This window comes from Zea mays, chromosome 6, assembly GCF_902167145.1.
Source record: "Zea mays cultivar B73 chromosome 6, Zm-B73-REFERENCE-NAM-5.0, whole genome shotgun sequence".
NCBI classification, from domain to species: domain Eukaryota; kingdom Viridiplantae; phylum Streptophyta; class Magnoliopsida; order Poales; family Poaceae; genus Zea; species Zea mays.
The window spans coordinates 61,988,320-62,002,883 of record NC_050101.1 but is presented as its reverse complement, the minus strand read 5'-3'; the positions used below and the strand labels follow the sequence as shown (position 1 = coordinate 62,002,883).

Here is a 14,564-nt window from a genome sequence, read left to right as displayed (position 1 = left end):
GTCCCATACCACCCTTGTGGTAGCAATGTTTTCCTGGGTGGTTCTCCATGTTCCAATTAACACAATAATCTTGTCATGAACAATAATTAAATCAACAGCAAAATTGGAACATGATCATAATTTAGATGTAACCTTTAATCCCAAAACCAAGTAGAGCAATAACAAATCTACCCAATAGTTCATTTATCTGCATGGTGTGGGGTAAACAAAACTAGCGAAAACTATTGGGTCCATGTTCCAATTTTGCTGTTGATTTAACCCTAGCATGTTACTTTGATTAACAAGAACATTATTAGGTAAAGAAGAGTGATCAAGGCATAACTTGCCTTGGACTTGAGATCCCAGGTACTTCACCAAATTGGTCTTCGGGTGACTCGTAACATCGCTGCTACTCGTAGCAATACATACAAATAGACAAGAAGTACATAAAATAATTAATTCAACTTTAATCTGAATCATAACTTGATTAAGGATTACATTTTAATCAGATTATAATTGTCGATGTTTGGACCATGGATCCTTAACCAACCAGTAAATGTGTCGCGTGGCCGGCTCTATATGGTGTGCGAGGTGACACAAGCAATTATCCTAGTTCGGGCTACTCAAGGCCCTACTTCTAGCAGAGAGGATGAGGCTTATATTACTCACATTGTGGTGCCTATAGTAAGGGTTTACAAGCACAGCGAGAGAGGGGAAGTCCCCAAGTCCCTAGAGATGATTGAGGCAAGTGCCAATATCTAAGACAGAATGAGAAAGCGAGAGTTCGTCTACGTCTGTCCCCATCCCATGGAGGGACCACTGCCCAATTTATACACCAAGGGGAGCGTCTGCAGTGAAGCTATGTCTTGTATTCGAAGGAGAGATGCCCTGGCGTCTGACGTGACGGCGAACCATGTAGTAGATTCGCGCCTGCTGACTCTACGTAGAGAGCTGAGGCCGACGGGGTGTCCGTACGCCCGAGCCCCCGAGGGAGAGGCCCCCCGTACCGTAGTGGTTGTGAACAACGTCGGGGTATGGGCCAAAGGCTGCTTACGGGGCGCGTCATCGTCCTGCCATGTGATTATGTCGAGATTCCCTACGACGCTCATCAAGATCAGAGTCCCTACTTTGGTTGATGCAGAAGTCTTCCCGAGGCGCTAGTCGAGCCGTTTCTCGACGTGCGCTACAGTCGGGCAGAGTAGCTGTCTTGTGGGATTCACGGCAAGGTCGGTGGACAAGGCCGAGCTCGGGCGAGACGGAGAACTTGCCCGAGGGCTAAGCCCAGGGTCAGGCGAGGCGGAGTGGTTTGTGCCCGAAGGCCTATCCGCTCGGCTTGTCGCATTAGGCGTCCCATCGGAAGGCGTCAGGCGGCATGCGCGCACTATGATGTATGCGTAATCATATCGCTGCGCTGGACGTGATTGTTGTCTTGTCCGCTACTATGTTCTGCTGCCACAGCGCGGGTTGGCACACGCATTAAATGCGCATGTCCCCCGTCTATTTTCGAGTGCCCTTGTCCTATTCGCTTGAGGCTAGCTCGAGCGAGACGGACTGGGTTGAGGCGGCTTCGGGCGAAGTAGAGCAAGTGGTGTCGACCTCGGGTGAGGTGGGGCCCTGCTCGAGGTGGGAGACCCTCGGGGGGTGTCTCGGTTTTGTTATAGGCGGCTCAGTTGTCACCCTTCGGGGGTTTGGTCCTTATTTCTCTAAGTGCGTTTGTTAGGGGGAGAATCCAGGTGTCCCTAATTACCGCCCCCGACAATAATTATAGAGAGATTAATCTAGATTAGTAGAGTTAATCTACTGAATATAGATTGAACACTTATCTAATTATAAACATATGGAATATGGTACACATGATGTTGCTACTGCGAATAAAATGTTTTTATGAAAATGGTGCAACTTGAACGGATTAAAACGAGGTTGTCATGCAAAAGTTATGAATTTACGAAGTTTCTATTATTTATTTAGTACCTAAAATGGCTTCTAGGGACTTATTTGTAAATTTTAGGGGCTGTTTTGTAAAAACTGAGGACCCAACTGATATTTCCTATGAATTAGATGGACTGTTGGTTCTGTAATTACTTAGGGTATTTTAACAAAATGGGGGGTATCCTTGGATAACAGCTGTTGGATTTCACTCAGACGACCCAGATTACTCCCTCACCTTTTATGAATCGGCATGCAGCTGACACCGCATGATCAAGGATCCACGGTCCTAAAGATAGCCACGCTAGCACCACTACCCAGCCCACGGATTTGATCTCGAGGGCTTAGATTTTATTGGGCAAAGAGTTATGGAGATTCTAATCTACACGGTTGATTAATCCAACGGCGCACCTAAATCTTCTTCCCTCTGCCGGACCCTGGGCGGCAGTGCACTCGCCACCGTGGCGGGGTTTCACGCTGGCGAGCGCCACCCGATGCTTCCGCGCCCTGATCCTGATAGCCCCACTCTAATCTGTAGTCATGCCACACAAGCTCCTGCACACGATCACCAGCGGCACCACGACGGACGTCCCACCGGCATATCGCAACCCGACGATCTGGCGATTGAATCGTGACGCACACAGCCAGGGCCGTGCGGGAGGGGGGAAAAAAGGCTGAAGGCTTCGCTATCGCTCATGGTTTGTATTGTAGTCGTAGTCTTGTAGTCGGCCCTCCATGCCTCTCTAGTCTTTCTAATCCTGAGGCCTTTTTCCTTCATTCATTTTGCGGTAGCTTACGCGTCAGAAAAAGGCCTCCTTTCCGGCCCGGAAGATCGCTTCGCTTCTGGCGACTAGCTTCTACCCACAATGGCTAAAGCTACCTTGAATCAATCAATGAATGATTCGTAACCCCGGGTTCGAGGACCCGTTGGTCAAAGGAAGGGGGGGCCTGATTCCAGGACGGAGCCGTATGAGGCGAGAGTCTCACGTACGGTTCCTTTGAGAAGGGTGTGATACCACCACCTATCAGGCCCGACGAGCGGTCCGGGTTCAACAGGTACATTGGAACAGGGCCTCCAAATTTTCAAGGGCCTCCAAATTTATACATGTATGACCCATATAATATAAAAATCAGGTTATGTAAAGTAATAAATAGATAATTTCATATTCTATCGGCTGTTGGGATGTTTCAGCCTCTAGCCTCCACCGCCAGGCTTTACTTGGTTAGTTGGTCTACCCTACAGATGCATGGCTAGGGAGATCTTATTCATTTGCAGCTGTTTGTAACTACCGGCCGATGACACATAAGCATAACGAGCTTATCAAGGACCCCAACCAATCCTAATGCAAATATGTACAGAGTTTTATTGACCATTCCTATGACTGTTACATCAGTAGAACAGAGCTTTTCTAAATTAAAACTATTAAAGTCCTATTTGCGTTCTACAATGACACAACAAAGACTTACTGATTTAGCTACAATAGCATTTAAGAGTGAATTATTGGACAAGATTGAATATGAGCATATCATTGAAGAATTTATTTCAATGAACACTAAGAGAATGAAGTTATTCAAGTAAAATTCATACAATAAATAGTTAAATAGGTATTTTTCCATAAACTCCATTTCTATGTACTACATTACAACATTTTAATACTTACAGTTCTGTTTTTAAATAATTTAGTAAAAAGAGTTTTTTATTCAATAGTTTGTATAGGGCCTCATTTTGTCTCGGCACGCCCCTGCACACAGCAGCTACCCGAAGCGGAGAAGAGCTACAGCGTAGGAGAGGATGACTCACTAGTGATTACACTGCATAGCACCCCCCCCCCAACACACACACATACGGCATCATGGAGTTCTGCGGCGGAGGCGATCATCGGTGAGGATTCGTAGCTGCACCGAAGCCTCACGCGCCCGATCGAGCATGCTTCCGAGATCCAAACACGACATCGACGCCCCAGTTCTTTTCTCTGGAGATGATGGCTCGGCTGCATGACGCAACCACGGCGGAGCCGCCCCTCACATCTCGACCTCCCGTCTTTGTGCCCCACGGCATGACCATAGTTTGAAGACAAGCCATGGCCAGGCGGCGAGCGGCGCGAGGATCTGGTGGCGAACACGGGTTCTGAGAGCTGGGGATTGAAAGGGGGGTCATCGGCTCTTGTATATTTTTTGGCACGACCGCACTGGTTGTTGGGTCTGTTGCGCGTTTGGTGGAGTTCGTTACTTATCCGGCGGGTACGGTTCTGCTCGCGCTTGCTATGGTGAAGGAGAAACTTCTGGCTGGTGGGGCCCTTGCGTCAGCGAGTAGAGGGAGATGAGCGCGAGTAAGGTGGCTGGCGGGGTGACCCCACATAACAACAGTGTGCATGCTAGCGCTCGGCCACCGTGAGCAGTAGGCTGGGCCTGTAGTATGGAATGGAGGTGGGCCACGAGTACAGGTGTTTCGGCCGGTGAGTGATTTTCCTTTTTATTTCATATTTTCCAATTCCAATTAGGTTTAAATTCAAATAGAATTCTAATTTGCACAAAAAAATCTCCAACATAAATGCAAAATATATGTCTTAAGTTTATTCATTTATTTATTACCTTATTTATTTAGGTAATGTTCAATATGCAACACACATCATATTCATTCTGCGAAAGTATTTTGAATATGTAGTCAAATTAAAAGTTCATTCAAAAACTTCAATATTTACTACTTATTTTGTTTTACGAGGAAATACTTTCTAATATATAATATCTTTTATGAGATACTTTTACTTTAATCTTTTATAAGAAAATACTCTTATTTAGATTTCAGGATAATATTTTTTTAATTTTTAAATCCCAAAATTAGGATTTTGTGTGTTACAATTTGTGATCTCAAATTGATATATTTATCCTCCTACACTTTGACTATAATCCAACTTATATAATCTAAAAGGAAAACAAACACAACCTAAAACACCTTATAATTTGGAACGGACGAAGTAGTTTGAGATAAGCTCACACATGAAAGCAACTGTATATATACTGTAAAATGGTACTGGTATTTATTGAAACTGACACCATATAAAAAGATTGCCATTGTTTCATTCCAGAGTTTGATCAGAATACAAAATGATTGGGCAGACTGACCATCGATCTCAATCATTTAATACTTCATTTTGGCCTTCATAGATATTATATCTCTGGATTCTGGAAAGAATGTTTTTTTACAATTTATCTCTTTGGTTGTAATGGAACTCTGGAAGAAAATCATGTATATAATATAAGCTTTCCCAAAATATGAATCCATGCTACTTCAAAATGGAAAGGTCCCAGTTAGCCGGATATGCTCAAGGGTGCGCTTCAAGCCGTAATGAAGAACGGCTCGATTCCCAGTTCTGAAACCATCTCCGTAGGCCATGGAAGTATCCGTCTCGATCTGATGCTTGAAAAAGTCCCCAAGCCTGTGCTCAAACTGGGACCGCCCGCCCTTTTTCGATGATGTGGATGACGAAGATCCTGAGGATGACGATGCGGCACTACTGCCTGATCCGGCCATGATCTCTGACTCGATCCACATGTGAGCAAGAACTTGGCAAATGCCCTCTTCTACGTCTGGGCTCAGTGTCCGGTATCCTGTGATGACATATTCATTAGCAGAAATGTCCTTGTAACAGTTTCAAGTAGATAGGATGTGTACGCAAATTATTATGGCAATTGCCAAATGAATGCAAGATTTTCTTCACCGACAAATTAGCATTGGTTGTGTTCTTATTTCTAGTTAGTAATTATCTGTGACACCAAAACTGAGTTCTAACAATTTACATGGCAGCCCCACCAGTTCACTAGAATTGGCTAATAAAAACTTGTTCAGTCTTGAAAACAATTTAATGTCCTTGCTAGCCTAGAACTAAAACATTAGTTTAGGGTGCGTTTGGTTGCAATGACAGGACGGGATGGGACGGGACGATCCCTCAAATTAGGTTGTTTGGTTCTGGGTCAAGGGTTGGGACAGTACTATCCTGTGTTGTCCCCTGTTGACTGTTGTCCCTCAAAATTGGAGGGACGAGAGAGGACGTCAGGGGACGATCCCGTCCTAGCTGTCCCACAACCAAACACACCCTTAGTTGCTGTGTCAGATCTAAATAGGTCTCCCTTATTTTGGGCCGAGGAAGAACACAAGAACTAGGTATCACCTTTAAGCCGCAACCATGCATGCATCATCTCATGAGCTAAAATTGAACCTGTCAACAATCTGCAAGAACAAAACACCATAAAAGTCTATACAAACAAATTTGAGCATCCTTAATGATTCAACAATGTAGAACCAAACAAAACAACATGGTATAGGAGAAGATATTTGTGACGATGGACAACAGTAAACTATTTTCCTCGTGAAGTCTGCAGTCAGTTCATACTCCAGACATCTCCAATTCCATGCAACTTTTTTTTGAAGCCTCGCATCTGGGTACAGCTGTAGCATTGGTTCATATGTGAACACACACACACGCTACTCACACACACCTAAGGGTGGTAATGGATCACAACTCAAATGTTTCTTCACGATTTGTTTAATCTCTTAATTAATTTTTAGTTCAAAAATGAATAAAAATAGAGTCCGATCCTAATAATGATCCGATCCTTAAATTTTATAATCTAAAACATAGAGCCCATTACCACCCCTACACACACCCATCATAGCCCACCTTGCTTATCGACCTAAGCACTAGCTCGGTTCTCATGCAACTTTTTGGAGGGCACAAAGAAGGAAAAAACATCTGAAGAGACTGAAAGAAACCACTTTGCTGACCTAGTTGTCCCATTTTCTTCAACTCTGACCTCTAAACTGCACGCGTGCCCCTTTTCTTTAACTCTGCACCATTGCCCTTGCTGCCTCCAGCGTAATGGTTAAGGCTTCCGAGTAGCACCTCCAGGTCCTGGGTTCAATCCCCCTTGGGAGCGAATTTCTAGCTTGGTTAAAAAAAATTTCCTCGTTGTGCCCCGCCCGCTCCCAGGTTACAGCCTGCGCGCCACCCTCCGGCTGGGGCGTTGCAGAGTGGGCAGTGACGGCCCGCTAGTGATGGGAAGCCAGGGTTCAGGGATTTTCTCGGGCGTGACCATATTTCGGTCTCTTCTTAATATAATACCGTGAGGGCAGTCTTTCTCTCCCACTCTTTCTCTCCCACTGAGTTTTTTTTAACCAACTCAAACACACTGATCCCTATGGTTTTGCCTACTTTCATTGCAAAAAAGTGGCAAAACCAGGGGCAACTGTGTGTTGACTTGGCCAAAGCAGGGGCAATGGCAAATAGTGAAAAGAAAGAGGGCAAAAGTGCACGTAGAGATTAAAGCTGGGGCAGCAGATTGTCTCGGTCAGGAGGTACTGATTATGACATTATACAAAACAAAAGGTTGACATTTCACCTTGGGAGACCATACAGAATAAGAATTGCAGTCACTTCACATCGCCGTGTCAGCCTATATGGCTCTGTTATCATTCCCATAATTTTGTTTCCAGCCATTCTTGGTCTCAGTATCTGAAAACATCAGTCTCATTCAGAATGCAGCAGAAGAACAAAATTGGAACAGAACAAGAATTAAATAAGGAAAGAATAATCCAATTGGTGTTTGGAAAAACTCTCACCGTGCTAACAGTCTGTTCTTCTGATAAGCATAGTCCTCTTGTTTCAGGAAGATGGTGGTGACCCTGGTATCCAAAAGAAACAAAATAGCTACAGCTAACAGTACAGTGGGGTAGAAAAAGAAATTTTGGGTTTTGAGCATAGTAAACATACAGCCTTCTCTCCTTCCATGGCTTCATTCAAAGCTTGTCGCTCGACCAGAAGCAGAGGAACCTGCTGTTCCACTTTCATATTCAGTCCTTCGTAAAATTCCTGAATTTCAAGATACAAAGGCTGGCAGTCGTTTGTATCCATCACTGCGGAATCAAGGCACTCCAGGCAGAGCTTACGACCATCATCCAGTAATACATATTTTGATTCCCTTGGCTGGTAAGTGAACAAACCATGTTGGAATGAAATGATCCAAATTTCACACACAGAGGCTCTCTTCTAACCATGAAATATGCCCACAAGACCAAATTAAGAAAAACATGCTAACTGGCCTACCTCCATTCTTTCACAACTACAGCACCTCGGAGTACCATCCATTTCATGTGAAGGACAGTATTTTTGTACCCAGAAAGGATGTGCCCTATATTCAATAAGGCCATTCATATTTGTAGGAATCTGAAAAGAAGTAATCAGATATTAGCAAGAGTAAACATGTCAATCATGAAAAATGTAGAGAAAGCACATTCTCCAAGATATTGGAGATAGATTTTATTAGCACAAACAGGCAAGTAAAATGTTCAACAGAAAAAACTTATAGCATAAACAGATCGGTCAGGGTAAATAAAGTGATCCTTACGAACTGCTTGCAGACATCACATTTCGGGTGAAACTGCTCCTTGTAGCAAGTTTTATGGTATGGATGATTCCCGGACATGGAGAACTGCAGCATGGCTTTAAGGTCAGTACATTGAAAGAAACTGCTAAAAAGTAAACAAAAAAGTTACCTCATAGTCATATATAGGTTGACTACATGCATGGCAACGAAAACATTCCGGATGCCAAACAGCTCCCATGCAACTGAGAAAACGCCCGTGACCAATCTCTCTGTGACATCCTGCGCATGCTCTGCAGAAAAGAAGTTAGTTTATATAAAAAAATAGTAAGAGAAAAAAGGTCAAAATGATATCTTCCATGCCAATCATCCTGGTGTGTTCTTGAGCATTACAGCGTCTTTATTACTACAATCGATGTGAAAAATCATACACAATTTCTTGTTTATTTGACAGCATTTGAAAATTCACATATGTACAATTTCTTAATCTTTTGATAGCATTGGAAATTTCACATGTCCAAGGCACTTCTATTTAAGGAAACAACATCCTTGAGGACATGCTTCATCCTTTTACATATAAGGTATCGCATAACCACAAGCCCCGTCCACTTTAAAATATTTGCTTTCATTCTACATCTGAGCTATAAATTTCACCACAGTTTGTAACAGTTTTCCTGAAGACTGGGGAAAAGATAAGGAAACTGAACTTGGCATAATAACGGGCACACTACACAAATCAGATAAAAAAATTCAGTTGTATACCTAAAGCAGCGTGGGATTTTTTTTCTAAATAATTATGCCATCATGCGTTTAGCTTCTTTACTACATAAGCAAACTCAGCTGGAATTTTCCTGATAGGACAACCAAGTTTGTTCTGTGGTTATAACGTAATTGGTTAGTGGGAGAAAACAAGGCCAGAACTTTACATGAGTTGTTGAAAAGTGGAGACACCTATATTCGTTTTTTCTCTGTTCCTTGCAACGAAGAAATGCATAGCTCAGTTGGTGGGAGGTGGAGTGTACAGTTTGATTCCTCTTCGGCTCTAATTTCTACAGATATTTTCGTAACAAAATAATTATAAAGTCCTAGGTAGTTTTGTTAACACGAAATAACCGCACCCATTCAAAAGTCTGCTGGGACGAGTTCTCACTCAAGACATAATTGCTCCGTTTGTTTCAGCTTAAAACCAGATTCTAGCCAACAGAAGCTGATGCCTGATGCAGACTGCATAACGCCAGCTTTTCAGCATGCTTCTATGAGAATCACTTTGGTGAAAATTGTCTAAATCAACGTGAACACAGAATTGGCCAAGTAGTCGTGATAGGAGGAATTCGACTCTTTCTAGATCCTAAACCCTATGGACCCTTTTATCTTCCTCTGTATGTAATCCTCACGATACTCAGACTCCCCACAACTAGGTCTTAGAAAAGCTCGTCAGAAAAAAGTTGAACCAAACAGGCTCATTATATCGTTGTGACTAGCAGTGTTTGTGAAGCCATTAAACTCGGCCAGTACGGAAAAGACCGCCCCCACGATATTATATTAAGAAGATGCTCAATCGGAGCCCCGACCGAGAAAGATCAGGAAAGCTCTTAGGTCAATTCATCTCGTGTGCACGCAACCAGGGGAACCAGCGAGTGACATTTTTTAACCTCAGTCTGAAATTCGCTCCCACTAGGATTTGAACTCAGGACCTGAGGAGTGGTGCTCAGGCCACTTAACCAACTCATCTAGAGGCCCTTTCGCGTGAAGCCAATAAACAAATAGTGGTATTCAGGGAATGAATTACATAAATCAATATTCAGGCGCTTTTGGTGGGAATAGTACAAAAATAAGATTTGCTGTTTTTTTAGCAGTAACATGTGCAGCATGTATGGTCCATGAGTGGTGTACTTCCTTTCTGGAAACAAAAATATTAGTTCAGTTATATGCTTATTTACTATTTCATAACCATCAACTCAAATTGCACAAAACTATAATAGTAAACTTAGTAACCAAATTGAAATGAACCTGAATCCAGATGAGAACATAAATGGTAATGGGTGATATGCATTTCCACCATTGGCACTGCCATTTTCACGAGGTGGCTGATATGCATTGCCAGTTTCGCGAGGCGGATGATACATAGTACCACCATTGGCACTGCCATTTCTGCGAGGGGGTGACTCAACATTCAAACTTTCCTGGATAGCTCTTGCAAGTTGCTCATCCTCCTCCAAATGCATATCCTTATCTAGAAGTAAAAACAAATTAAACCAGAAAGTGTCACACATTAACTGCATGAATTCATAAGAAAACTAACAGCACTAAAGACATGAAGTAAACTGAGTAACAATAGTCTTAGAGAAAATTTTGAACACAATACACTACTATGTAACACACTAATGCTCAATTCAGGGATGCACTTTTCTTACATGGTCTTGGTTGAAGTCCATAAGAATATTTAGTTAGTAATTGTTACATTTAACCACAGAAATTGAAGAAAACATTCTTGAATCCGTCTTTAAAAGAATATAGAAGCAAGGATGCAGTAAGAAACAATTAACTATAAGATAACTCCTGGTTTCCTTATGAGTAGATCCTTTTGTAATCTTATGTTTCCATTTACCTAAGAAATCCATAGAAATCTAGAATGAACTATTTCCACTTAAAGATGGAAAAGGAACGGCTTTCTTGATCAAAATTAGACAAGATCAAAAACAATGAACAGCAATAAGTTAACTATCCTAGAACAAAGATTTTCGATGATCATACTATCATCATATGCTGTGGATTGGCTTCAAAGGGCATTTTAAGTACCAGTTAATATGAGACATAGGTGCTTCTCTAAAACACGAAGTACCTTGACAATGTCATATCACAGGCAACATAAGTGAACCTGGATGAATGTCGCAGCATAAATTAATAAGAAAGCATACCAACCTATTGCCTTTTCCTTTCTTTGCTCCTCTTCCGATAGAGAGAGCGCTATAGCACGGTCAATATCCTCATTGTTAAACTCTGAAAGGATGTCCTACATTGCATGCCGATATGTGATCAGTAAGATAATCAACTTATTACTTAAAAGCTTATAACAACGGCATATGGTATTTTTGAAGCAATTGGTAGCTTGGAGCCATCTAAAACCTTATTAGAAGCTTATAGTTGGCTAGTTGCCCAGAAATTGGCTGGTGTATATGTACATAGCGATTGAAGTATCAATGTTGCCATAACCACCACAAGCAATAACAAAAAAAGTTGTTTTCATGTGACCAATATCAAAACATTGCGAACATTAGTATCCATATAAGGAGAATTTTAATGGACAAGACATAGTGGTATATATTTATAGCAATTGGAGTAAAATAAAAACCGTCCTTTCAAGTAACTTGGGTAGAAAAATTATATCCATTGTATACATCAGAACTTTCGTTTTTCTCAATAACAAGAACAGGACAAGTTTTCTTGGAGCTCACACCAACTGCATCTCCTTTGCCTAAGCTAGATAAACAGAATTGCATCCTTTTATCCTGAACTAGAGTGTAGGGATGTACGAGGAACTCCAGTACACAGCATTGTTCAAAAACATAAAATGTTAACAGTAGCGCATGGCATATTCTTACAGTCACAACAGGAGAGCTAGAGGGTTCATTCCATGCTGTGTCTTCTGCAGGCCTGCTGTGATACTGCTCTTCCGAGATATTGTGGGTTGAGCCTCTAAAAAACTTGGTCAGCCAACCCATATTGCTCAAACTGGCAATAAAACAAGAGCTGTAATCTGAAATTAATGCCAAAATGTTGGGAAACGCAAAATGAAGGGTGAGATCAGAATGGATACAATTGAACCCCAGGAAACAAACTGCACCAGCACTTGGGTGCCAAGTTCAATCGTGTAAGTGTCAACAGATTATTTATCGTACAAATAGATAACCTACTCTAACAGTGCATTTGGATTAGATTAGTACGGAACCACGCGGACAAATCCGCAACTGAACTGAACCGAAGCGAGAAAAAGGATTTGATTGATAACTCCAATCACTACTGTATAGACTCTAGAATCCATCCAAGCACGCTGGACATGCTTACCACGCGACGAGACCGATCCAAGTCCGGATGGATCTCCGCTCCACGGCGCCCGTAGTGACGGGGGCGGGAGGCGGCTGGCGAAGCCTCTCCTAGAAGAGGGACCTGTCCCGTCCTGTAGCTGATGTACCCAGGTGCCGTCGGGGCGATGGCCCGCGCAACGAATTGCCAAGAAGAAACGAGTCGGCGAAGGAATCGGAGAGGAAATCGGGAGCGCGGAGGAAGTGGAAAGCAGGCGAGTAGGGAGCGAGGTGAGCGAGAGCGACCGAGCTCGAGCTGCGATCCTAGGACGAAATGACACCCTTTTTTGGTTCTTGAGGGGGGCGGGGAGGGGGATCGGGCTGGCCTCGCTTGCCTTTTCAGGCGATCTCGGCGAGGGGAAGAGGCGCGGTGGTCGGCGCGGGCGAGCCGATTGGCCGGCAAAGCCAGCTCGGGGCCGGGGTCGCGGCGTCAGGTGCCCACGGAGAGGAAGCAGGGTGGGGTAACGGGCCACGAAACCAAGGAAGGGAGAGGGGTGCACGCGGACACCACGAGACAAGTCCAAAACGGCTGCGGGACCAGGACCGGGACTCAGGATTCTCCTCAAGGTTACTTTGGTAACATCAAATACCCTTTGGGATTGAAAGAAACTAGGTTAGAAATAAACTAATTTCCTTTCTAATCTCATTAAATCCTGAAGATGATTTGGGTTTTCAAACTAGCCATCAGGTTTTTTTTCTCCTAGCAGAAAGGCCAGGATTGTATCATTTATGACAATTTATCACGTCTAAGATTAGATAAGTTTAATTAAATTAGACATATATTTGGTTTAGAGCCACCATTGTGACAAGATTTTACGCCTCCTGCCTGGGTCTCACTTGTCAACTACTTGTAAAAGTATGGTAAGATTCCCTTAGATGTGATAAATTGTGACGTAGAATTTGAGCGCATAACCTTAGACACATTAGAAAAGTGTGTCATAAAAATGTGGCAATTGTTGGCAACTTAGGTATAGAACCAAACAGGCTCTAGGAGCGCTTGAACTTGTCAGTTTGTCACATTGATGTGCATGTGCTTACGATCCGGAGAAACAATCTCTCTCACGCTCAATCTACTCGAACAATAGACGACTATGATTCTATGTCTGATATTTTAATCTTAAAGAACTGTAACACCCTGAATTTGGGGTATAAAATTTTGTAACACCCCTGGTGTTACTGGCACTAAAACTTGAGCATGGCATCATATGCACTGACATTTCATTTTGTTTGTAACACCTAGAATGCATCCACTAGGTAAAACTTCAAAACAAGTGGGATGTAGTGACTTGGAGTATTCCTAACTCTAGGGTAGGGTACTCAACCCTGGGATTAGGGCATATGGATAAAGGTGAAGCCAAAATGAGTAATACCTCAAAAGTCATTAGAAATATTCATAAGGTATCAAGTTTGATGGATTTGAGTGGCACAAAAATCCTAGAGTGCTCAAAACTCTAAAAAGAACCCTAGAAAACCCTAATTTGTACCCTAGGGGTGATTTCAAATTCCAAACACTTTTAGACCAAAATGTAAATATCAAAGTGGTAGAACATCAAAAACCAAGCAACTTTTACATTGGAGGATTTTCAAGTAATGGGGCAATTTGGACTTAACTGTAAAAGTCCCAAGGACACCCATGTGTTGAACTCTGAAATTTCAGTGAGATTAGGCTGACTTTGGAGCCTTGTATTTCTTAATTCATGAGGATTTTGCACTAGGTCAATACATCAAACTTGTAGATCTATGATAGGAGTACAACTTTGATTAAGTGACTAAGCATTGGTGCTGTACAAAAATTGGGTATAAATGGACTTAAAGTCTGGTTGTCAATCAGCCCTGAAACTGAATCTGGACTGACAGTGAACTGGTACAGACTTTGGGATCAATTTCGAGTAGGATCCAGTGAGTATTTGATTATGGTTGCTATAGCAAAATCAAAGTTGTATTATAGAGCAACAACTTTGCTACAGATGGATGATTAAGTTGCCACACAAAAATTGAAGAACCAAGCACTACAAGTTGCTCTATCAGAACAACTGAGGAAGAGCACGATGGTACAGTAACTGAATCAGATCGCCAGGTTCAGTGCACCGCCGCTGGTGACCCCGTGCCGCGATCCTCGTCGGCGTTGTGATTCATGCCTAATGGCGCGCGGATAATGACTCAGGGTAAAAGATCTCGCGCAAGGGATGAAGTCGGGGC

General features: G+C 42.8%; 1 protein-coding gene across 4 annotated transcripts; it reads right to left on the bottom strand.

The window, feature by feature from the left end:
* Positions 1 to 4,920: 4,920 nt before the first annotated feature.
* LOC100191921 (uncharacterized) lies at positions 4,921 to 12,922 on the bottom strand. Of its 4 annotated transcripts, none has more exons than NM_001137345.1 (12): positions 12,349 to 12,785; positions 11,886 to 12,040; positions 11,206 to 11,296; positions 10,294 to 10,516; positions 8,456 to 8,576; positions 8,308 to 8,391; positions 8,007 to 8,126; positions 7,674 to 7,886; positions 7,523 to 7,585; positions 7,303 to 7,415; positions 6,075 to 6,133; positions 4,921 to 5,514 (listed from the first exon to the last, which is right to left on the bottom strand). In NM_001137345.1, the coding sequence occupies exons 2-12, from the start codon at positions 12,003 to 12,005 to the stop codon at positions 5,195 to 5,197; spliced, it is 1,527 nt and encodes a 508-aa protein (NP_001130817.1). In that variant the 5' UTR covers positions 12,006 to 12,040; positions 12,349 to 12,785; the 3' UTR covers positions 4,921 to 5,194. The 4 variants fall into 4 exon arrangements, with proteins under 4 accessions (NP_001130817.1, XP_008647310.1, XP_020394369.1 ...); XM_008649088.3 differs by having other exon boundaries at positions 4,922 to 5,514; positions 11,886 to 12,015; positions 12,349 to 12,922; XM_020538780.3 differs by having other exon boundaries at positions 4,962 to 5,514; positions 11,886 to 11,979; positions 12,349 to 12,882.
* Positions 12,923 to 14,564: the final 1,642 nt, after the last annotated feature.